At 29.7% G+C, this 27311-nt stretch overlaps 1 protein-coding gene across 1 annotated transcript; it reads left to right on the forward strand.

Annotated features, from left to right (window-relative positions):
- Positions 1–9202: 9202 nt before the first annotated feature.
- Positions 9203–20009, forward strand: LOC116002781 (metal transporter Nramp5-like). Its single transcript, XM_031242950.1, has 13 exons — positions 9203–9371; positions 9472–9550; positions 9881–9921; positions 10307–10385; positions 11265–11369; positions 13637–13746; positions 14926–15107; positions 17034–17103; positions 17598–17771; positions 17895–17999; positions 18369–18500; positions 18986–19081; positions 19290–20009. Exons 1-13 carry the CDS (start codon positions 9237–9239, stop codon positions 19590–19592), a joined length of 1611 nt encoding a protein of 536 aa, XP_031098810.1. The 5' UTR covers positions 9203–9236; the 3' UTR covers positions 19593–20009.
- The last annotated feature ends 7302 nt before the right edge of the window (positions 20010–27311 follow it).

The following is a 27311-nucleotide window of genomic DNA, read 5'->3' on the forward strand; positions in this document are numbered from 1 at the left end:
TTGTAATAATTTCATGAGTCATTACTCTATTAGAGTATATATGTATATCATCAATTTTTTTTTTTCAATTCACGGGCCAACAGGCTGACCTGATCTATGGGTAAAAAATTAAAGTACGGCCATGTCCGTAGTATAAAACGGGCTAGTCCAAGTTCGCCCAGTGTAGCAAATGGGTCGGTTGGGCCAAGCCAAACATGTTGTTCCTGGACTGGATTCAATTCGGGCTAATTCGTTAGTTTGATACTTCTACTCGATCGATTGATATACAAAATAATTTTAAAGGCGGTATTTGACAATTATTGGTTGTTAGCTGATAGCTTATTGGGTCAGCTATTTTGACCATCTGATAGTATGTATTACCTGGTTATATAAAAGTGTTTGGTCAATTTGTTGATTACATGTAAAATGATGTATAAGGGCATAAGTATAAATGTGTTATTTACGGAGTACTTATATATTTAAATACTTTTATAGTTTATTGTTATCGTTGTGTTATTATAAATTAATTTTTAACTAGTATTTTTTGTTTTATTATTAATATTGTTATAATTATAAAGAAATAATAGTTAAAAATAATTCAATATTAAAAATATAATAAACATAAGGTGTTAATAATATGAGTGTGTCTCTTAAGCAAATAGTCAATTCATATGTCAAACTCTAGGCAGTTATGCTGATATTAAAAATATAAATATAAATATAAATTAAATAAATATAAACACCACAATAACCAACAACTATTAATGATAAATTATATTTTTAAAATAAAAATGCAATACATTGATATCAATAAGCGATTTTGACGAGAATTATTCCCCGGGCTACTCCAAGTGTACAATGATCGGAGTTTAGACCGGGTAACCTAGCCGAGCTGACCTCATACTATTTAAATCTTGACCGATCTATCCCGTCAACTTAACCGGGACCGTTCTGCATGAGAAAGCCTATCGGAGCCCATCCCTCGTGGGTACTTGGATTGCCTGGACCGAGCTCATTCCCGTGTGGTTATCCCGTGCGTTTAGCCCCGTGCATGTCCGCCACGCTATCATCATGCCATACGACCGGCACTTGTCCCCCGACACCCTATAAATATCACATTTAATTCTAAGTGTAAGACTTTTGGTTGTTTTCCCTGATAAATAGCTAAGTAGCTCGGAAGCCTCTGACCCACTGTCACGTAGACTGGGTTACTGATTAAGATAACTATATTGTATCCGATCTATTATCAATAAGAGTACTTTGACCGTCTATCCGCGTATTTACATTATCAGATTTAAAGTAACTTATTCATAATACATTGATATTTTGATTCACATTCATGGCGTGGAAGCCCATGAACCAAAGACACCCTATATTAATAATATTAAGTTATATATTGGGTGAGCCTTTTATAATTAATGAGTTTGGTCAATAATATATAACTTAGGAATATTCGATCAATTACATATATTGGTAGGATGTAGTTATAATGGATACTTGAGTCTCTCACGGGTCAGTTAACGACTCATACATCATCTAGAGCACTGAGTTGAAGTGAGAGAAAATACCACAATAAACTACCATGTTCAGGTTAATTCTTTGGTAGCAGTTCGAGGAGTGTTGCAGTTTGTTGTAGGACATGTGACTACTCAAACGCCACCAATAAGAAATTATGGCTTGAGGTTAGTAAAGTTAATGCTTACCACATGTTATGTGTTTGATTGGTTTAAATGTTTACATGGTTTAGAGAATACATTTTGAGACATATATATGAATCATATTAATAGGGAATGGAATGAACAAATAATACAATAGGAATTTCATTCCATGATTTGGTTTGTCAAATAAATAGACTTTGTGAGCAAGTAATAGAAATGCTATAAGCAAATAAGCAATATTTAAAAATTACATTAATAATAATAATAATAATAATAATAATAATAATAATAGGCTCTTGGAATGCTTGTATAATGCAAGCTTAGCTTTGACTCTTTGAGTATACATATAGATACTCCAAATGTGATGTATGGTTAATTGGTTAAATTAGAAATGTGTTGATTGACAGCATGACCCATGTCTTCTCTCTCGTGTGCGGCATGCCCCCGCGCCTGTCACATATCCTTACCACCAATCACCTGACGCATCTCACTCATTTTATTTATTCTTTGTTTTTTTCTTAATTGGTGCCTTACGTTTGTCTCACTCTAATATATATTTTTAGAATTGTTAATGACAAATATTATATAGTCGGTGGAAGCTAAGACGTGACTTCACCTTGAGTCTATTTGAAGAGCAGCTACCAAGCTTAACCATGATTAACTCAATATATTTACAATTTTAAATATATACATCAGAGAAGAATCCCAGTGCAAATTAAATAATGAATAATTTTAAAAATTGATCATTTGGTCTCCACATCTTTGATAACCCACCACACTATAAGAAAATACAATAATATGAACCTATGAATTTAAAATCTATCTAGAACTTAAATACATGCAGATTTTATTGATTTAGCTATGAAAATTTATTGGTAAATTAAATTCCTACACAAATTTTCTTTAGGTTCGATTTTTATTTTTTTATTTTATTTTTTTGTTTTGGAGCATGGTTGAAAAAATCGCTATGTGCTCCTCGGTCGTCAGGGAGTGCCTAGGGTGCCTAGGCACACGTGTATTACTATTTTTATTTTATTAAAATTTGTTTAAAATTTCTTAAATTTTTTTTAATGCTGGATGCTTATAAACTATTTAATACTTTAATAGTTAATAATAAAATATTAAATAAGCCTAAAAATGATCTAGAATTCGAACAATTTAGGATTATTTCGCTCAAAATGATGTCATTTTGAGTGAAATAACTCATTTAAAAAAAATAGCTAACCAGCCGACTAGGCGGTCAGCGTCTAGGCAACCTAGACAATGCTTAGGTAGCCTAGGCAGTTGCCTAGCCGGCCAACCGTCTAGACCACCGATTATGGAGATACGTTAGACGGAATTTTTACAACACTGTTTTGGAGTGTTAGGGGCTATTCAATTGCTTCTAATAACTAGACAATATAACTTTGTCATGTTTTATGTAGCTTTTTTTTTCTTGTTTTGTTATTCCTTTATATAAATTAATTATTAAAAATTTATTTTTATTAAATAATTAGTACTCCGTATTAATGAATAAATGTATATATTTAAAAACTATAATAAAAGTTCTATCAAATACAAAAATTTAAATTTAAAAATTATAAAAAAATTGTTAAAGAAAATAAATGAAATAATTTTTTTATTTGGTCATTGAAGAGTAATTAAATAGGTGAAATGAGACAAGGGAAAATATATATACTTTTCTAAATAAAAAAAATAAAAAAAATAATAAAAAAAAAACCTAACCCATCAAGAAAAGCACGTAGAGTCAATGCTCCACACTGGAGTTCAAATTTGAGACCTCTCATTTAAAAAGTCACGACTATACCACTCAACCACAAGCCTTTGGTCACTTATGATAAATAGAATAAGTAAAATGAGATAAAAAGGAATATCTCTTAAAAACTTAAATTATTACAGATACTCATAATTAATTAATATTGTATATAGTATGTGTTTGATTGGATGGTATAGGACTTGTTTATTTTAAGAGGTGATAATATCAATCAAGTCAAATGATATGTTTGGTCAAATGATATTCTTTAAACAAATTGTTCTTATAGTAAACTAGTTATAATACGCGTATTACACGAATAAATTAATGCTTAATATTAAAATTAAAATAAGTAAATAATTAATTTAATTTTTAAATATGAAAATAATTAATATAAAATAAAATAAAAATAATTACTTTTAATATAATAAAAATTAGTATTTTCAACTTGTGATAAAAGTAGTATGTAGTAAATATGAGTATTGTTGTAAATAGTTATAATCGAAAATAAAAATCATGTTCTAACCATTTTTCTATTAAAATAAATTAAGTTTTTTTTTTGGTATAAGTCTTCTTATTAATATAACTAGTTTTATACGCGCATTGCGCGAATGGGTTAATGCCCAATGTTTATATTTAAATAAATATTTGAAAGTATATCAATGCAAGATTATATAGGAGAAGTTTATACATGGGTAATTGAATGTCGATTTTTTTTAATTTAAATATCTAACTCAAAGTATATGAATCCAAGATAATATAGAAAATTCATTATAATTATCACTAAAATAAATGTTTGCAATCTTGTAAAATCGATAGTCTAAATATTTGGTCTAAAAATGATAGTCTAAATAAATACTACTTTTAATTTGAATTTTCTAAGTGGCTCTTAATTCTCTTTTGAGTAACATTGTCATTGTCTTCATCATTACTATTTGTTCTCTTCCTTTTTGTTGGTAGTGCATTATTTGCAATTCAGATATTGTTAGTAGCATAGATGACAACGTCATGCAATGAGATTATGATATAGGAGCTATGAACTTTCCTTTAAGTGTTCTGCTTGGGGTTCATTTGGTTCAACCATTATTGTTGAATGAGTTATTGTGGATAAAGAAATCCCTAGTTTAAGAAAAAAGATTAAATAAATTAATAAAAATTTGAAAATTTAAAATATTATGTATTCCAAAGATATTAAAATGTAGTTTCTCGCTTCAATTTGTTGGGTAATGGGTTATTTGAGTACTTTCATTGTCAACAAATCCCCCAAGTAATTAATATGATTGGTTTCAAACTATTCTTTTTTTATTTTTTTCATGGTATTAAAGAAATATATATGTATCATTTTTTTTTGTGTAACTACTAATTTATTTAATTCAATAAGAGTAAAATAGAGTGATTCCGCTTCAATTTGTTAGGTTATTATTTGAGTACTCTCTTTGTCAACCAATCCCTAAGTAGTTAATATAATTAGTTTCAAATTATTTTAAATTTTTTTTCATAGTATTAATAAAATACTTGGTAAATAAATATATAACATTATTTTGTATTATAACTTTGATATTTAATTACAAGATATTGTAAAAATGAGATAATGGACAATGTCATGAATATCAATTGATAAATTTGAATGTAAAGAATCTTTGCATGAGAGAAAATAAAGACAATATAACTAATGGAATTATTTCTCTTATTTAATTTAATTTTTTGATAATGAATAATTTTTTCAAATAAAGGTATTGTAGACACATAATTCTAAATTAAAGAAATACATATGTATCATTTTTTGTTGTATCTACTAATTTATTTAATTTAATAAGAGTAAAATAATGTGAGAAACTTAATTATGTCAAATTTGATTGAGATGAGGTTTGAACCTAAGATCTTTCTTATAGAAATTAATGGGTAAGTTAAAAGTTAACGGAATATTAACGGATAAGAGAATATTTAACGAAAAACTTAACGGATAATCATAAAAGTAAGGTTAAATTAGGTAATCTCTATTAATAATATTAATCTGAATTATCTTAACCATCTATTTGATTAAATAATTCATCTGAACCATCCATTTGATTAAATAATTTGACCGCCATTTTTTCTACCCATTTTAGGCCTAACTCTCTTTGGCTCTTATTAGTATAGTAGATGTGATATTTATGACAATTGATGAGTTGGTAAAACTTAACTACGTGGGTGTATTCAATTTAGATTTGTATGGATGAGTTGGTAAAATTTAACTAGGGGGTGTATTCAATCTAGATTTGTATAGACTTTTAAAATCATTTAAAAACTTTAAACGTCTAGTGGTGTTCGATCTAAACTTTTATAAAAACTTTAAAAGTCTATCGATATTCGATTCAAACTACTTTAAAAAAGTGTTTACAATTAGACTATGGCTATGGCTATGGCTATGTTTGGCAAATCTAGCTGAAAAGGTAGCTGAAAGCTGAAAAGCTATAAGCTCGAAGCTGAAATCTGAAGAGCTGTTATGCTTAAAAGTGTTTGGTAAAATTAGCTTTTTGATAAGCTAATAAATGTAAAAAGACTAAAAAGGACATCTTCATAAAATTTAAATAGTTTTAAATTTAAATAGGTTTGTTTACATATTAAAATATAAAATAATGAAATCAATATATTTTAATAAAAATATAAAGAACATATATTTGAAAATATATAAAGTAAAACAAAATGTTTATAATTCATAAAATTAGTTCATACAAAAATTATTGTTCAAACACAAATGTCAAATTAAAATTACAACGAAACATATTGATCGAATTGAAAATGTCAAAAGAGTTTTAATTGGGTAGGGTAAATGATGTCATTATTTAAAATAAAAAGGATAAAGATGGAAAAAAGTTAAGAAGCTACTAGCTTATTTTTGAAAAGCTACTTAAAGTAGCGTTTCAAAATAAGCTCTTATTTTAAGCTACTATCTTATTTTGATAACATTACCAAACAGAGATTATAGCTTATTAGTTCCTTAAAATAAGCTATAATAAACTTTTAAATAAGCTCTGCCAAACAGAGTCTATTTTGGCAAACCTAGCTGAAAAGGTAGTTGAAAGCTAAAAAAGTAGCTAAAACTGAAAAGCTATAAGCTCGAAGCTGAAATCTGAAGGGTTGTTAAGCTAGTTGTTATGCTTAAAAGTACTTGGTAAAATTAGATTTTTGATAAGCTGATAAATGTAAAAATACTAAAAAGGAGCACCTTCATCCAATTTAAATAGTTTTAAATTTAAATAGGTTTGTTTATATATTAAAATATAAAATAATGAAATCAATATATTTTAATAAAATATAAAGTAAGAACATATATTTGAAAATATATAAAGTAAAACAAAATGTTTATAATTCATAAGATTAGTTCATTCAAAAATTAATGTTCAAACACAAATGTGAAATTGAAATTGCAACCAAATATATTGAAGATAAAAGGCTAAAAGGATTTTAATTGGGAGATGTAAAGGATGTCATTTATTTAAAATAATAAGTATACAGATGAAAAAAGGTTAAAAAGCTACTAGCTTATTTTAAACTACTAGCTTATTTTGAGAACATTACCAAACATAGCTTATGGCTCTATTTGGTAAATGGCTGTTGGCTGATTGGGTTGGCTGTTTGGGTTATAAGGTATTGGCCCTGTTTGGTAAATGGTTGTTGGCTGATTGAGTTAGCTGTTTGGGTTAGAAGGTATGATTTGTTGATAATATTAGCTGATTGTAGAAAGTTGTTTGGTAAATTGGTTGTTTGCTGATAGCTGTTTAGTATAATTTCTTTTCTCAAAAAGCTAATTGAAAAGGCTGCTTTGAGTAGCCTTTTGAATTTTAGCATTTTGGAGTTACAAAAAGCTTATTAATCAAACAACTAATAGTGGTCAAATAAGCCAAAATTGGCTGATAGGCTGATTATTTACCAAACAGGGCCATTATTTGTTGATAATATTGGCTGATTGTAGAAAGTTGTTTGATAACTTGGCTGTTTGCTGATGGCTGTTTGGTATAATTTCTTTTCTCAAAAAGCTAATTGAAAAGGCTGCTTTGAGTAGCCTTTTGAATTTTAGTATTTTGGAGTTACAAAAAGCTTATTAACCAAACAACTAATAGTGGTTAAATAAGCCAAAATTGGCTGATAGGCTGATTATTTACCAAACAGGGCCTATAACTTATTATTAGCTTAAAATAAGTTATAAGCTTCTAAATAAACTTTGCCAAACAGAATCTTAGTATTCAAAAAATTATTGACTTTTTCAAAATCTGTCAAACTACAACTTTTGTAAATTTTTTCTTCTATAATATAAATAGTTGAAATCAATCATCCAGACCCCAAACTTCTAAACTAACCCTTCTCATAATTTCCAAACTTTCTCTACAAACTTTTTTCTCTAAATACATGAACAATGAAAAACTTTCCATCTATCACATCAAATTCTACTATATGTTTCATAATATTTGTATAAATACTTACATATTTTAATTTTTATTCTTTCTATGAACTTTTGATCTCTAACTTCTAAACTTTAACTCCTTTTTTCTTTCCTAAATACCATAAACTTTTCATCATCACTATCAAATTTTAATATATGTTTCATAATATTTGTATATTTTGATTTTTATTCCTTCTATACTTATATTTGCAATAACATTTTTTTCTTCATTTTTTTTTAACAATGGGCTACTCCGATTCTATGAATAGCAGTCCACTACTCGCAGCAACAATCTCCAAATTACTGTTACGAATAATAGCTCCCTTGATATGTTGCAACAGTATATCCTACTCTGATATAAATTGTCATGATCAAGCGCTCCTCATTACGCCAAAAATTATACTTAGTAGCAAATTGAATTTTCAACTTTATTTTCTTATACTTATGTATCAAACAAAGCTAAATTTTTATGATAGGATGTTTGAATCAACTCTCTAAACCGCTACCCAACTAACACATAAAGAAAAAAATTTGATAAATCCTTCATTTAATTTATAAAAGATTGTTTTCCACTTTTAGTCCTATGACTTTAGTGTCTCCGTCAATTTAGATACACGACTTTCACTCCTGACATAAATAGTGCTTGAATTTGATTTTTTTGTCACTTTTAGTCCATGACTTTGATTTTTTTTTCCACTTTTAGTCCTTTCGGCCATGTGAGCGACAACTTTTAATCGAAATTAACAAATTTTTGTGCCATTAAGGGTAAAAGTGTCTTTTGATAAAGCCCTAAATATATTTATAAATAAAATCAGAGAAAAAATAAAAAAAAGAAATGTTATTTGTTTGTTCTGCATCGCTTTTTAAGCGATAACTTTTAACCAGAATCAACAAACTGTTGTGCCATTAAGTGTAAAATTGTCTTTTGATAAATCCCTAAATACATTAAACGTTATTAACCATTAATGGAACAACAGTTTGTTGATTTCGATTAAAAGTTGTTGCTCACATAGCCAAAAGGACTAAAAGTGGAAAAAAATCAAAGTCAAGGACTAAAAGTGGCAAACAAATCAAAGTCAAGCACTTCTTATGTCATGAATGAAAGTCGTGTACCTAAATTGGCAGAGACACTAAAGTCATAGGACCAAAAGTGGAAAAAACTCTTTATAAAAGATTCCCTACATCAATATTTTCATTTATGTATATATGTGCTTATTTTTAACATAACACTACTTTTATATTGTCTTGACTTGCTAGTTGCCACGTGCTCAGCTCATCGCTCATGACATATGCAAACAAAATAAATATCCACATTGATTGGAATGGCCCCTTAATCCCTTATAAATACTTGGAATAGAGAACTGAAGCTGATTATCAGATCATATTTCACACAAAAAGTTATATATAGCTGAGAGAGAGAGAGATGGGGAGTTTGGAGCAGCAGCAGGCGGGGGTGGTTGGCGGTGGCAGCCACCGTATTGTGGCGGTGGATGCAAGCCCTCTCCCCTCAGATAGCACCAACAAGCTCCACCTTGATCTTCAAGAGGAGCACAATAAAGTTAATATTTATATATATATTGCCGCCGGCATATATGCATTCATTTTATTTTTATTTTTCTGTTTCTGTTTTGATTGACTAATTACATGAATTAACACAGAAACCTGGGTGGAGAAAGTTCATCTCGTATGTTGGACCTGGTTTCATGGTTTCTTTAGCATATCTGGATCCTGGCAACCGTGAGTATTTAATTTTAATTAATTTACTTCACTTAGCTTAATCCTATCCACTTCATTAATTAAACTTCTCATGCTTAGGTATTGCTATATAACAAGTCAACTTTTATGACATGACACTTTTTACTAATTTGGACTGAGTTAAAAGTACCTGTTTATACTCCTTTTTTATATATAGTTTATAATCTTTTGGTTATAATGTTTGTAATTTTTTTTTTAATTATTGTTCTAAAATTTTGCATTTTATAGTGTTTTTTTTTAATTATTGTTCTAAAATTTTGCATTTTATAGTGGAAACGGATTTGCAAGCTGCTAAAATTTTGCATTTTATAGTGGAAACGGATTTGCAAGCTGGGGCAGACCACCGATATGAGGTAAATAAATAAGTTATCAATTTAATTGGTTAAAAGGAGTAACTCTAACCAGCAAGTTTTCAATCTCTAAGTTCGATTCTCTATGGAAGTTGCCTATTGACATTCTTATTTGAGTCGGTCAGACAATCTATGCTAATTTATATCCTTGTGCTCCTTTATCAGTTAGGCTCACAAAGTAAATTTCTCTGCGAGTACACCTTCGGGTAGCAACTACATGCGCTCTTCTATATATATATCAGAGTTCCTAATTTTGTTGTGTAATTAATAAAACAATATGATTATTATTATAAGATAATGTGTGCTGCTCTTTCTTTTTTTTTTTCTTTTTTTTTTTTAATTCTTTAATAATCTGATGGACATTTGTAATATTCTGCTTTCTATTCAGCTGCTATGGGTCGTTCTCATCGGATTAGTGTTTGCTCTTATCATCCAATCACTTGCAGCTAACCTTGGAGTCAGCACTGGTAAAATAAATAATTATATAATGATAATAATCCCTTTTTAATGTAGTTGTTGAAGCATTATCTGTCTGTTATGTGTTCTATGCCGGCCTACAATATTCTGAATGAAACGTTTAATTGATAAATACAAATAAAAATTATTTGAGAAAATGATAAGCTCTTAAATTTTTTTTTGTTTTTGTTTTTTTTAAAGCTCTTAATTAAACTTTATGCAAAAAAATAATTAGATCTTTAAAATTGTCAAGTTATTACAATTAAGTTAACTTTTTTGAAAAAATGAAAGTAAAACATGATGACGTGTTAATTTTTAATTAAAAAATAATTTTTATTTAAAAAATATAATGATCGATAATGATAAACCTTTGCTAGCACCTATTCATCTTCTCCCACGACTTTTGCCTTCTCCATCCTGATTTGGACGAAGAAGCCGACATGGCTTCTTCAACTGTTTTTAGTTTTTATTTAATTTATTTATTGTCACGTCAACATTTTTACTAGCTAGTTACCTTTTTAGGTAACCGACTATTTGGTTTAATTGTATCAAATCGACAAACTAATGTGTTTAACTGTAACTTTTTAAAATTTAGAGGTCTAATTACTTTTAGTGTATAAATTTTGATGGTCTATTTGACTTTTTTCCAAAATTAATTTCATTCATTATATAATCACTTTAATTATTGTTGATGAGAGCGACTCTTTTGACTTTTTTTTTTCTTTGAATACTATCGAGTATGGACTCTTTGGCTACTAAAAAATGCTAATTATTAGTTATTACCTTCCGTTCGTTAACACAATATTTTAATGTAAAAGAGCAAAACTAGAATTATGTGGATAAATAATTTGCATTACGCTACAAATTTTAATTTAATGTTAAATTTACAGGGAAGCACTTGTCAGAGCTGTGCAAGGCCGAATACCCAAAATATGTGAAATACTGCCTTTGGTTGCTAGCTGAAATTGCGGTCATAGCTGCAGATATTCCCGAAGGTTAGGTCTATTATATTATGTGTATTCTTTATTCTGTGGTAATAATTTTATTTTTTATTTTTTGAAAAATAAAATCGTATTAAATTATCAGCACAATCATTTACAATATTCAGTCTAAAAGAATATATTCACCATAAAACTTATTATAGTTCCTTTTGCCCATCATATAAAATATAACATATTTACTATTTAAAAGTTAAATAAATTATTTTTAATAATTTATTTTCTCTTGCAATTTTTAATTTAATTTTTATATTGATTGAAAATGCAATTTTTTTGGTCAGATTGAAAATGCAATTAATATATCCAATTTATATATTTTTTGTGGATGACAGTGATTGGGACGGCCTTTGCACTTAATATATTGTTCCACATCCCACTGTGGGTTGGAGTTTTGTGTACCGGGTTGAGCNATTATTGTTCTAAAATTTTGCATTTTATAGTGGAAACGGATTTGCAAGCTGGGGCAGACCACCGATATGAGGTAAATAAATAAGTTATCAATTTAATTGGTTAAAAGGAGTAACTCTAACCAGCAAGTTTTCAATCTCTAAGTTCGATTCTCTATGGAAGTTGCCTATTGACATTCTTATTTGAGTCGGTCAGACAATCTATGCTAATTTATATCCTTGTGCTCCTTTATCAGTTAGGCTCACAAAGTAAATTTCTCTGCGAGTACACCTTCGGGTAGCAACTACATGCGCTCTTCTATATATATATCAGAGTTCCTAATTTTGTTGTGTAATTAATAAAACAATATGATTATTATTATAAGATAATGTGTGCTGCTCTTTCTTTTTTTTTTTCTTTTTTTTTTTTAATTCTTTAATAATCTGATGGACATTTGTAATATTCTGCTTTCTATTCAGCTGCTATGGGTCGTTCTCATCGGATTAGTGTTTGCTCTTATCATCCAATCACTTGCAGCTAACCTTGGAGTCAGCACTGGTAAAATAAATAATTATATAATGATAATAATCCCTTTTTAATGTAGTTGTTGAAGCATTATCTGTCTGTTATGTGTTCTATGCCGGCCTACAATATTCTGAATGAAACGTTTAATTGATAAATACAAATAAAAATTATTTGAGAAAATGATAAGCTCTTAAATTTTTTTTTGTTTTTGTTTTTTTTAAAGCTCTTAATTAAACTTTATGCAAAAAAATAATTAGATCTTTAAAATTGTCAAGTTATTACAATTAAGTTAACTTTTTTGAAAAAATGAAAGTAAAACATGATGACGTGTTAATTTTTAATTAAAAAATAATTTTTATTTAAAAAATATAATGATCGATAATGATAAACCTTTGCTAGCACCTATTCATCTTCTCCCACGACTTTTGCCTTCTCCATCCTGATTTGGACGAAGAAGCCGACATGGCTTCTTCAACTGTTTTTAGTTTTTATTTAATTTATTTATTGTCACGTCAACATTTTTACTAGCTAGTTACCTTTTTAGGTAACCGACTATTTGGTTTAATTGTATCAAATCGACAAACTAATGTGTTTAACTGTAACTTTTTAAAATTTAGAGGTCTAATTACTTTTAGTGTATAAATTTTGATGGTCTATTTGACTTTTTTCCAAAATTAATTTCATTCATTATATAATCACTTTAATTATTGTTGATGAGAGCGACTCTTTTGACTTTTTTTTTTCTTTGAATACTATCGAGTATGGACTCTTTGGCTACTAAAAAATGCTAATTATTAGTTATTACCTTCCGTTCGTTAACACAATATTTTAATGTAAAAGAGCAAAACTAGAATTATGTGGATAAATAATTTGCATTACGCTACAAATTTTAATTTAATGTTAAATTTACAGGGAAGCACTTGTCAGAGCTGTGCAAGGCCGAATACCCAAAATATGTGAAATACTGCCTTTGGTTGCTAGCTGAAATTGCGGTCATAGCTGCAGATATTCCCGAAGGTTAGGTCTATTATATTATGTGTATTCTTTATTCTGTGGTAATAATTTTATTTTTTATTTTTTGAAAAATAAAATCGTATTAAATTATCAGCACAATCATTTACAATATTCAGTCTAAAAGAATATATTCACCATAAAACTTATTATAGTTCCTTTTGCCCATCATATAAAATATAACATATTTACTATTTAAAAGTTAAATAAATTATTTTTAATAATTTATTTTCTCTTGCAATTTTTAATTTAATTTTTATATTGATTGAAAATGCAATTTTTTTGGTCAGATTGAAAATGCAATTAATATATCCAATTTATATATTTTTTGTGGATGACAGTGATTGGGACGGCCTTTGCACTTAATATATTGTTCCACATCCCACTGTGGGTTGGAGTTTTGTGTACCGGGTTGAGCACCCTCTTACTACTCAGCCTCCAGAGATATGGGGTACGTTATTTATATATTTATTTTAAAAAATTATTTCTCTTTAAAAAAATTACTATTAAAAAAAAAATTATGATTACAAAGATACAGAATCTTATGACTTAAGACTTAAGAGCATCTTTGTTGGGTGAATTCTATTGTTTTTTTTTTTTTCTTTTAATAAGTAGCTTTGTTTTTTTAGTTTAATTTATTCTATTTTCGTCATCTGATCTCTGCATTATCACAATGATAAGAAGTATTAGTTAAAATGGTCTGCCGCCAACAACTCCCACTACTAATAAACATATCTGAAATATGGCAATATAATGTCTTTCACTCTCTCTTCACATATTTATTTGATTGGGTTCTAATGTAACTAAAAATATATCTTTTCCTACTTTTATAACACCTCAATTTCGTAGAGCTTATTTTATAACTTGTATCTTATTTTAAACTACACATACATCATCTATAAACTTTGTTTGATAAAACATGTGAAATTTAAAATGATATTTTATTTTGAAACGCTAAGTAGCTAGCGTTTCAAATATAGATTTATCAAATATATATATAATATTATCAAAGGATGATTGTATAAGTCATCATGTTGAGCATTATATATATGAAAAATAAATTAAATGTACGACCCAAGTATAAGTTTAGCATTTTAGTGGAGACATAACACATTTTAACTTGGTGTCAAAGTCCATGTATCATGTATGCAGCCCCATTCAAAAGGCATGATAGATAACAAAAAGACTATAATCCATCCACGTATTGCGTGTAGTGATGAGTAAAGCGTAATTAGTCCGCACACATTCTTCAATTCGACATAAACCTTTTATCCATTAATATTCTACCTAACTAATTGAACGCACGCGCGCGCACACATATAATATTTTATGTGTGTATATATAAATGTATATAGAGATAGTAATTAAGTAATTTACTGTGCTGATTTTCAAAAAAAAAAAAAAAGTAATTTAGTGTGCAATATCTAAAAACTAATAAGAGTGAATGAGTGTTATATTCTTTATTTATGTCCGTTTTTTCTGTTACTTTTTTTAATACATTATGCTATAAGAGTTATACTATATAAGTTATTTTCCTAATAAATCTAAGATTTTAATATTGAGTTAACATCTATTTTTGCCCATGGTGCATAGAAAATATAGTAGCAATATAATAATGGTGATGCCGCAGGTAAGGAAGCTTGAACTGTTGATAGCAGTGCTAGTGTTTCTAATGGCTGCTTGCTTCTTTGGGGAAATGGCTTATGTGAAGCCTCCTGCAGAAGATGTATTCAAAGGAATGTTCATCCCTAAACTAAGTGGAAAAGGCGCCACCGCTGATGCCATTGCCTTATTGGGTGCCCTTGTCATGCCGTAAGTATATATATATATATATATATATATATATATATCCACTACTATACATTCACTACAAGAAATTTTAGATTTAGTGACAATAGAAGTTGTCACCAAAACTATCGATTTTGGTCACTATTGAAATTAGTGACCAATTTTTGAAGTCGTCACCTGTCGTCACTATATCCTCCGTCACTATTGTAGTAGTGACGACTTTTGAAAAGTTGTCAAAATTACTCAAGATTTTGTGACAATGTTTACGTACACTAATAGTTTTTGAGTGATACTAATAGTGGTCACAATAAATGTACAATTTGTGACCTAATATGTTATTACAACAAATTAATTTAGTGACAACTAAAATTGTTTCAATTAATTATTTTATTGTGACAATACTTTAGTCACAATAGTTATACTTATTTGTGAGAATTATTCTTGACGCAAAAATGATTATTAGTGACAAAAAAAATTACAAATAGTTGATTTATTGTGACAACAAACATAGTAACAAATATTGTACTTAACATCGTTTCTTCTTAATATTTTAAGTTAAATACCCAAAATGTCTTTAATATTTTTATTTTTAATTTAAAAAAATATTATGCTTAGAAGCCTCAGGGGGAAGTCTGAGGCTTCTATTTTAATTTACTGTGTTGGGGCGTTGAGCTCCCCTTTTAATGAGGGAGCTCAACGCCCCTCTTCTCTATTTTTTTCGATGTGGGATCATTTGATCCCACATCACTTTTCTTTTTATTTTAATTTTATTATTATTATTATTATTATTATTATTATATATTTGATACAAGCATTTTGTACAAAAATTATACTAAGAGAATAACTCTTAATGTACAAATAATAGACTATTGTGGTTAGGAGTAATAATTCAATTAATTGAGTTTTTATTTTGAGAAATTGTTACTTAGCTTAATCAATCAAACTAAATTATATATACTTTAACTAATTCGATTAATTGGCCCATAATCAAATTTTTATTATATATAATTTATTTTATATTATATATTTGATACAACCATATTTACAAATTGTGCTACATTGGATGATTCTTAATGTACAAATAATTGACTATTGGTGTTAGGTAGTCATTCAGTTCATTTAATAAATTTTGAATCAAATTTAGAGATAAAGACACCATATTGATAGAAGAACAATTAATCCTTAGGAATGACATTCTTAGTAACAACTAATTACTCGGCACAATTATCATAAATTAGTGACAATGACAAAACTTGAAATCAATACAATTATTGTCACAATTTAGTAATTTTTGTTACGGAATTATAGAGCGTCACAGATATTTGTAACAATTTCATCACAAAAATGACAATATTAGTGGCAATAGTATTTTTTTTTCTCACAATTGTTTGTCATTTATAATGGTACTAACGAATTGTATTTTTATTGACAAAATATGTTGTCACAAATATTATAAACAAGAGTGACCAACAACTATTTGTCACCAAAAGTATTAAAATTTGTGTCCACATTATATTTTGTCACAACTACATTCGTTCCCGCCATAATTATAATGGCGCCAAAATGCACATACATTTAGTGACAACAAATAGTGACAATGTATGTTACGACAGTATGATTCTAGTAATAGTGACAACTTACTGGTAACAAATACTTACTTGTCACAATTACCATACTATCAGTGACTAAAAAAAGGTTATCACAATTATCCCACATAATAGTGTCGAATTATTTTTTTGGTCACAAAATGTGTATTATTTGTGACTAAACTACAAAGTGTCACTAAATGTCTTCATTCTTGTAGTGATTCATACATTTCATACTTACCTCTAGCGCATATATCTATCCTAAGAGTACAGTGACTCGAACCGTCTCAGGGACAAAGATTTGTGAGACCGTCTTAGACAAATTTTTGTCATATCTATCCTAATTATCTTATTATATATGCAGACATAATCTCTTTCTGCACTCCGCTCTTGTGCTTACAAGGAAGGTACCTAATTCAGTACGCGGTGTTAATGTAAGTCCAAAGTAAAATCAAGTTTACAACATTGAATTGTTATATTTCATCTTTAATTATTTTCACATAATTAAATTTAAAGGACAATTCTTAGCTATTAAAACATATCACTTTAACATATAAAGTATATATATATGAATTGAATAAAACCAAGTTTACAACATTGAAGAAGCCAATTTGCTGTCTTATGTTGCTTTTTCGATAGATGCCTCAAAGGCTATAATATCGATCATCGTTTACGTTTTGTTCGATTAGTGTAGTCCCAAGGTCTGCGAACCGAGGGGCGCACTCGCTTGCTTCCTTAGCTTATTCACAGACTCATTCTTTGTACTGGGATACTATCCCACCTGATTTTATCACGTCTTTGATTTAATGCAACTTGATTGGTTGGTTTTCAAAAAAAATATATGAATTGAATAGATTGAATCTTCTTGTTGGAGTATATATAATAAATGAATAATTAGTTTATTTTTAATTGTGGGCACTGCATGCAGGATGCATGTCGATATTTCTTGATCGAGAGTGGATTTGCATTATTCGTTGCGTTCCTAATAAACGTTGCAGTTGTGTCTGTATCGGGTACGGTTTGTTCAAATGGAAAGCTATCTAAGGATGATTTGGATCATTGCAGCGACCTCTCTTTGAATTCTGCTTCTTTTCTTCTTAAGGTACTTATATTCACACAAGGGGAAATAATAAAATAATCAAATTTATAGTGATAGATTCTCCTTAGTTAGTAGCTTATTATTAATTAAGAAATTAATAATATATATTAATTATTATGTTGGCAGAATGTTCTTGGAAAATCAAGCTCCACTGTTTACGCCATTGCTTTGTTGGCCTCAGGCCAAAGCTCCACCATCACCGGTACATATGCAGGACAGTATATCATGCAGGTTGTTATTTTTATTTTATTTTATTACACAATACATTTGATTAAAACTTATCATAAGTCTACGATAGAAATCGGCACGACCCCAAGGGTACCTCGATCATGTACATATACCCATAGTACCCCGTACAACTTTTTGAATTGTACCTGGCTTAGTGCAACAAGTACGGATCGAATATTAATGAATTGCATTCTTATTTCATGTTGCGCTAACTGGTGCACTAAATTTTATAAATTCAAATGCAAAATACATATTCTGATGAATAATTGTAGAATTTAATTTTTCCTCTTCTTAATTTAATTACTTTTCTATATATATGAATTAGCTAGCAAATAAGTTTAAAGGGAGTTGTGAATATATGTATGTATATAGGGTTTCTTGGACCTTAAGATGAAGAAATGGAGTAGGAACCTGATGACTCGGTGCATTGCCATCACTCCCAGCCTTATTGTGTCCATCATCGGAGGCTCCTCGGGCGCTGGTCGTCTAATTATCATTGCATCGGTTCGTCTTTAATTTTAAACTTACATAACTACACTCTTCACTTCACTTCTATATACAAGTTGTGTATGTATTACCATGTACATATATAAACATACACTAATGGTCGGGCAACCCAAACTAAGTTGGTCAAACTGTTGATTTGGTAACCATAATGTTATAAGTTCGACTCTCAGAGTCAGCGGTTTATTAGTCTTCTTGGTTTAAGCCAGCTAGCTATAAGTAACCTAGCCTAGTTTACTTACTTGTAGCCCTTTGCGGATTAGGATTACAAGGCATGATTTACGTACCCACTGCACAATTTTGAATAGTGGATGCGGATTTCTCTTGTCACCTTTTTTTTTTTTTTTCTAAAACATACATTAATATTATATACATTTTAATTTGTATAAGCTACATGTATAATAATGACTTTTTATTTTTATTTTTGTTAACCAATCAAATTTAGTTTAATACTTCCTTTATTATTTGATCCCGATGTCTTGCAGATGATACTATCGTTTGAACTCCCATTTGCCCTAATTCCTCTACTTAAATTCAGTAGTAGTTCAACAAAGATGGGACCCTACAAGAACTCCATATATGTAAGCTTCCCATTCAATTTTTTTTTTAATTGGCTAAAATAACAATTTAGTACCTATATATTATATATGGTCAATTTTTTCATAATATCAATTTTAGTTTATGTTTTTAATATTTTAATTGGTTAATTATATTTTATTTTTTTTTTCTCATATTTTAATTAATTATGCATGGCTTACAAATGAGAAATAATTTTATGTGTGCGTGTAGATCATCGTAGTGTCATGGATATTGGGGTTAGGAATCATCGGCATCAACATCTATTACCTCAGCACAGCCTTCGTGGATTGGCTAATTCATAACAACTTGCCCAAAGCCGGAAACGTGTTGGTGGGAATTGTAGTGTTCCCCTTGATGGCTATCTACGTTGTTTCCGTGATTTACCTAATGTTTCGCAAAGACAAAGTCGTCACCTTCATTCAACCAAACGATGACTCCAAATTGGACAATGCCAACAACAACAACGTTTGTATGACGCCCATTGACAATGGTTTCCCCCACACTCTGCCCTAATTATCTCGCCCCCCCCAATACTTCTGCCTCTTTATTAATTATCTCACCACGCCCAATACTTCTGCACTGTCTCTTTGTTAATTATCTCGTTATGCCCAATATTTCTGCCCGACCTCTTTGTTTCTGGTTTCAACTTCTACTCTCACTCTATGAACACTTTTGTGGGGCCAGCATGATAAAAATAACTTATATTCTTATTTACTACATCAGAGGGTAAAAGTGAAGAAGTAGAATTTGAGAGTATACATAGTAAACTTTTGTTTTTCCTGCCTTGTGATTTCAGTGGAGGGTCTATATACACATACCCACCTAACAACCCATATATAGACTATATCTATATATTTTCAATGTATTTCAGCTGTTTTAGTGAATTCCCTACGGGATATGGAGTATGTACGTTCTTACATGCATGTTGTACACGTGGCGTTGATATACATGGAATTATATCAAGAATTTTCATAGAATTCATGTGCAAAATAGTATGAATTACAGTTCGTGCGTATTAGGGGTGTAAATGAAAAAAATAATTTTATCCGAGATTTCAGAGGAGGGTCTATATACACATACCCACCTAACAACCAATAAAACTTTTTATACAAAAAAAAAAAAATTGGTAGTCCATATAACTTTTTATAAAGAAAAATGTAACTTTATTATATAAAACTATATATACAAAAAATCTCGGATAATTGAGTTTAAAATCTAGAGTTTTATTTTTTTGAACTTATTAGACATGACTATTCCTATTATAAACATATTTTAAATATCATTAAAGCAACTCTTGACCATGATTGTGGTCATACAAATATTAATAATAAACCAGTCATGCAAAATTAAAGTTAAATTGCACCGCTGGAAAGTACAATGCACTTATAGGGTGATTGGTTGCGAGAAATGAATTAGAAAGGAAATGAATTGCAATACGGTGAAAAAAGAATAAGTAGGAATTCAAATTACATTGTTTGGTAGGGAGAAAAATAATTACTGGGAATGAGAAGGAAAAAAATGGTATAAATAAAGAGTAAAATATGCCAAGGATCTTGTAGTCCAGTGGCATCAAACCCTTCCAAGAACTCTTGTTCTTCAATAGGTTGAGAAAGTAGTTATGAACGGATACTGCATTGTAATAGAGTTAGTAGTATTCAAAAAAAAAAGAGTAAAATATCATTGTGTAATAATAATAGCAATCAGTCAATCACCAATAATACTTTTGTCATTTCTTCTACTTTCCCTTTCCACAAGCATTGAATTGCAATTCAACAAAAGGAGGGAATTGAGGCCTTCATTGAATTATTACAATTCAATTACAATTACATTCAACCAAATGTCCTGAGCTAGAAATCGTAGTTTTTCCAATCCGACATGTATTTATTATCAAAATATCAAAATGGGTTTTAGTTGCATCTAAAATCTGTAAGAATCTCCTAATGCATTAATTATTTACCTTTTTTTTTTTGGGTGACGTGGGAAACTCATCACCACTACTCAAAAGCGTGTCAGTGTAATAGGTTCGGCTAAGAGATTGTTGACAAACTTTAAACTTATGAATTTCAAATACTAACTCCGATCCAATCACTTGACCATCTCTTTTGATACTACATGCATAATATTTAAATGTGTATGTATGGTAATTAGAATAAAAATTTAGAATGTATATATGCGCGTGCGTGTGTATATAAATGTGTGTGTGTGGCCTTGTTTGGCAATCAACGCTTAGCAGTAAACAAATAACAAATTATACTAGCGGGCTTGACCTATGTATTGTATCAACGATTGATATAAAATATTTGATAAAATTAGTTGATTAAGTTAACGATTAATATATAAAATAACTTAAAAGATATACGTATATTTCATAATAAAACAATAATAATTATAAAAGGGGCTTCAAGGCTCCAAGTTAAACACAAAGTCCCATCTGTTGATGGGCAGTGGATCAGCCAAATTGGCTCTTGCATTTGCGGAGCCGGCTTGGCTCCACAGTAATAAATTTTTTTTACCCTCCCCTGCGACTGCGACAACAATAGGAATGGTTAGTGACTTCTGTACTTCAGGTAGTCTCTCTTAAACCTTCTTTCTTTCCCTACTTTCTCTGTGATTTCTTTCCTTACCTACTCTCTCTGTCCCCTGTTTTCTTCTCCAAAAACAACTTAGAGGTAAATCCATAACCCTCCCCCACCCCTTTTATTTTTTTATTTTATCAATGAAAGTTAGAAGTTTTATATTCTTGGTTGTTTAATTGTGTAGAAAGAACGGTGGGTATCTTGTAGATCTCTTCAAAAACCCAGCAGATGTGTAAGATATATTAAATATAATATATCTAAATAAATATATAAATAATATATTTATATATATAAATATACGATAAATGAGAGAGAGGAATAGAATGAAGAGCTTTTGATTTGATGATAAAAATAGTTACAACATAGGCTATTTATAGTAAAGGAATTCAACTAATAAAGCTAGAAAATAGGAGTTTCACTCCCATGCACTGCGTAATCATGGCAACAACGTAAGGCCACAATCCATCCTATTGCTATGCATAACCCACGTATTAATTGTTTACTAACAAACTAAATATCTTATTTGACTTGGTTTAATATAATAATTATATTATTATAACAAGATGGGTTCTCATCTTTGCATGGTGGATGAAAACTATATTTTCAATTGTATATCTTATTGTATATAGGTTTTGTCTCTGTGGCATTATTGATTTATAAAATCCAGCTGATGTGTTCTCATCTTTTGGGTGGTGGATGAATGAAAACTATATTGTTTTATATTCTTGGTTGTTTAATTGTATAGAAAGAAGTCAAAGAACGGTGGGTATCTTGTAGATCTCTTCAAAAACCCAGCTGATGGGTTCTCATATTTGCATGGTGGATGAAAACTATATTTTCAATTGTATATCTTATTGTGTATGGGTTTTGTCTCTGTGGCATTATTGATTTATAAAACCCAGCTGATGTGTTCTCATCTTTTGGATGGTGGATGAAAACTATATTTTCGAATGGTACCATTCTAAATACTGTTGGTAAATTCAATTGTATATCTTATTGTGTATGGATTTTGTCTCTGTGGCAGTATTTGATTTATAAAACCCAGCTGATGGGTTCTCTATCTTGCATGGTGGATGAGAACTATATTTTCGAATTGTTTCCTAAATACTGTTGGTAAATTCAATTGTTCTTTGATGTTTAGTGTATGAGTTTTGTCTCTGTGGCCCTATAAATGATTTATAGGGTTCTGAGAGGGCAGTATTTGATTTATAAAACCTAGCTGATGGGTTCTCTATCTTGCATGGTGAATGAGAACTATATTTTCGAATGGTTTCCTAAATACTGTTGGTAAATTCTATTGTTCTTTTGATGTTTAGTGTATGGGTTTTGTCTGTGGCAGTATAAATGATTTATAGGGTTCTGATAGTTTGTAGTAATTATTTGTGGATTTCGGTGTTCCTTTGTTTTTTTATATAATGAAATTGGGTTATTTTGACAGTGTGCTTCTATATTGAATTGTTATTTATTCTTTTTTGGTGTAGGTTTGTGTGCTTTGACATCAAAGTGTTCTATTTGCTTTGGATGTATTGAATTGTTTTGTTTTGATAAATTGTGTTGTATTATAAGGTTATGTATAAGGTTATTTGTTATGGATCTTTTAGATCATTGTTCCAGTTGTTTTTATGTAGTGGATTGGGTTATTCTGACACATTGTGCTGTAATTTGAATTTCTTATTGATTCTTCTTGTGATGGGGCTTTGGATTCATTGATGATTGATTATTCCGTTTGTTTTTGATAGATTGAATTTGTTTATTTTGACACACTAGTAAATAAGGTGAATTGTGTATGCTTTATAATAGTGGTTTCAAATTTTCTCTTAGTTTTTGTAATGATTTTCAATGTTTAAGTGTTCTTTTTAGTTTTTGAAATGATTTTTAATGTTTTGAGGTGTTTTTTTTTTTTTTTTTTGAAATGATGTGATGTTCATCATTTTCGAAGGTAATTTGATTTTTAAAATTATTTTCACTGTTTTCAATTATTCTTTATTGTTTTTTTTTCAAGAATTATTTTTAGTTCAAATGGAGCGTAACAGTTATTGGATCTCCTGATACTTTGTAGTGTGGCTTTTGAATTCATGCTTCTAATTTCTTGGGGTTTATCTTTCACTTAAATACTGTTGGTTAATTCAATTGTATATTTTTATGTATATGGGTTTTGTCTTAGTGCCAGTATTGATTTATAAGGTCCTGTTAATATGTTGTAATTATTTGTGGGTTTGGGAGTTCCATTGTTTTTTTTCCTTTTAATTTTTTTATTTATTTATCTAGTGAATCGGGTTATTTTGACAGTGTGCTTCAGTATAAGGTGAATCCTTATTTATTCTTTTTGGTGGAGACTTGTGTGTTTTGATCAGTAACTGTTTCAGTTTTGGATATATTGAGTTGTTTTATTTTGAAAAATTGTGTTGTAATATAAGGTTAATTGTTATGGATTCCATTTGATTGAGGCCTATGTGCTTTGATCATTAATTGTTCCCGTTGTTTTTGAAATATTGAATTGGGTTATTTTGACACTTTTCAGTAAATAACCTGAACTATGTATGATTTTCAGTTTTAAGTCTTCTTTTAGTTTTTGAAATGATATTCAATGCTTTTAAGTGTTCTTTTTAGTCTGTGAAATGATGCCCAATGTTTTGAAGTGTTCTTTATAGTTTTTGAAATGATGTTCAGTGTTTTGGAGTTCCTTTGTTTTTTTTTTCTACATATAATCAATGGGGTAATTTTGACTGTGTGCTTGAATGTAGGGTGAATCTTATTTTGACTGTGTGCTTGAATATTAGGTGAATCGTTATTTATTCTTTTTGGTTGGGGCTTGTGTGCTTTGATCAATATGTGTTTTATTTTTGGATATATCCAATTGTTTTATTTTGTTAAACTGTGCTGTAATATAAGATGAATGGTTATGGATTCTTCTTGATCTAGGCTTAGTGCTTTGTCAGTATTTATTCTATTTGTTTTTGTTATATTGATTTGGGTTATTTTGGCACTGCACTACTGCAGTAAATAAGGTGAAATGTGTATGATTTTCAGTGGTTTTAAGTGTCCCTTTAGTTTTTGAAATGGCTTGCAATTTTCTCTTCAATCTTCCTAGAATTGAGTATTAGAATATCCATAGTTCATTCTCTTCATTGTTTACTAGTAAATAATTGTGCTTAGTTATGATGAGGAATGCCTAACTGTAAGTATATTGGAATTATGGATGAAATGAAGGGTCTTCTTTTTCAATGGTATGAGTTCTCAAAATTTCTAACAGTCTTGCTATGAGGAAGATTTTCCTCTGATCTGGCAACCTAATGGTCTGTAAACCACACTTCATTTTATGATTGTAGTAGTTACATAATCATTATTGTCAATGCATTTGTTTTCATTGGTGTACATTATTCACCGACAGGAAGGTTTGTTTTTATTGCTAAGCTTAGCATGTTTGATTAGGCAATTTTTCTGTATAAAATGAAAACACTGATTTTGTGTTCTCTATGAAGACTAGCATAGTAGCATTATGATGCTTTGGTTTTTTGTCCCCAAGTCCATATTTAAGCTGCCCTGGTAGAATTCATTAATGTGCATTGATGTCACCATGTTTTAATTTCTCTTGTGTTTTATCTTATCTTAATGGGCAAGCACGAGTTTAGCACATAAGTAATAAATCCTCCAATACAATGATGCTCACTAATGTGCTGGGATAAGATAGTTCTTGCATGATTAAAAAATTTTCCTTTTATGTGCTCTTATTAAAAAAGATTACATGGGTAAACATTAGTTCTGTTGTCAATTGTCTATTACAAATCATCAAAACTGTTTTGTTTAAACTCTTAAAAGAAGAATTTCAAGGGAAATAAGGATATTGTATATTGTTCTTTTATCATTTGAACCTAAATTAATTGTAGATTTAGATTTTCGCGTATGATATACACTCTGTATCTGTTGGAATAAACACGAACTAGAGACTGGAAAATAGACACCAACCAGTGTATGTTTGAGAATAGATTGACATCATGAAACTGACAGCAGAACCTGTATACGCTATGTCGCGGATACTGCCCTTGAAGCGTTTTGCTGCTTGGTGCAGATTAAACCGGCACTGTTTATTGGTTATAATGACGAGGAGAACTTGCATAATTTGCTTAGAGTTGTGTAGCTCTCCCAATCGGGAATATATATAGTGCAGTAACAAGGTTATAAAAAGTAGGTTGGGAAGTCCAGAAGTTGGCGAAGGAATAGGGCATTCTGACTAGGTGAGTCAAACTATTTTAACAGTAATTTTATAATATGGTTTCTAAATAATACGGAGTAGTAATGATTCTTTGCATTACTTACAATCCCACACTAAGGAAAAACCTCACTCTAAGCAATATAAGCTAAGTGCTTCAATGTTAGCATTTAAAGACTGAACCAACACAATGAAATATAGTTTTCCTTATCTAAGGAGTGAAATAACCTTGAACCCTTAGAACCTCTATGACACATACTTTACCTTATGCACCATGCAAGTTTTGCATATTCCTCAGAATGCTCAAGAGTGCTTTAGAAAGACCACCCAAAGTTTTGCACTGAAGGTGACCAAACTTTCACACTCAAGTAGGTGTATCTATCTATGTGTCTCAGCAGGATTCTCAAACTTGGGCTTATGGATCCATTAAGAACAAAATGTTCAACCTCACTCAGTACACAAGTCATGATAACAGCTAGTCGTGTACATATGTGAGTCTTTTCTTGGCTTTGTTTGACCACAAAGTCCTTAAAGGATTCTTCACCTGTCGGGCTTTAAGCCCATTCCCCTCAATGATTCTAGGACTAACTTTCGATTTAGTCCTTTGGTATTTAGTCCTTTGGTTAATGGATGTGCTAAGTTTCTTTCGGATATAACGTACTCTAAAGCGAGTATTCCATTGATTATTAGTTGCTTAATAGATCCATGTCTGACTTGTATGTCTCATTTTCCCTTTATACGTACTATTCTGAGCAACACATAATCCCCTACAAAGCAACATCGAATAGGTTAATCGACTATTCCAAAGCTAAATCTAAAGCTATGTCTTGTCCAGCTAAATCCAAAGCTATGACTTCATAGTGGATCGTGTAATGTAAGTTTGCTAAGTAGACTTCCATGATATAACAACTCCACACATAGTGAACACATCCATTAATTCAACATACCGCATTATTATTAGTTACCTGGTTGGTGTCACAAAATCCCTCTAAAACTGCAGGATAACCAACATAATTCAATCCTAGTCTATTGTACCTTTAGAGCATTCTAGTGCTCTGCGCTGGGATTATGGGTATACCGGCTCAATTTGTTAACAACATATGTTATATTAGGGCGAGTTTAAGTAATCAAAAAACATTAAACTACCAATAATTTTAGCTGACTCTCCTTTAGGGGGTGTATTCAATCATGACTTTTGTAGATTTTTAAAAACTTTTAAAAACTTTTAAAATGATAGATTTTAATAATGTTTTATTGACTTTTATAGAGTCGTTCAAAACTTTTTAAAACTTTGTAATACTCTATAAAAGTCGGTATAAAAAACTTGCATAAACTTTTATCAACTTTTTTATTTTAAAAAGTCTACAGAAGTCATTAAAATTTACTATGTTCATGTATTTAGGAGAAAAAATTTAGAAGTTAGGGATAAAAAGTTCATAAAAAAAA

Source organism: Ipomoea triloba, chromosome 13 (assembly GCF_003576645.1).
Source record: "Ipomoea triloba cultivar NCNSP0323 chromosome 13, ASM357664v1".
NCBI lineage: Eukaryota > Viridiplantae > Streptophyta > Magnoliopsida > Solanales > Convolvulaceae > Ipomoea > Ipomoea triloba.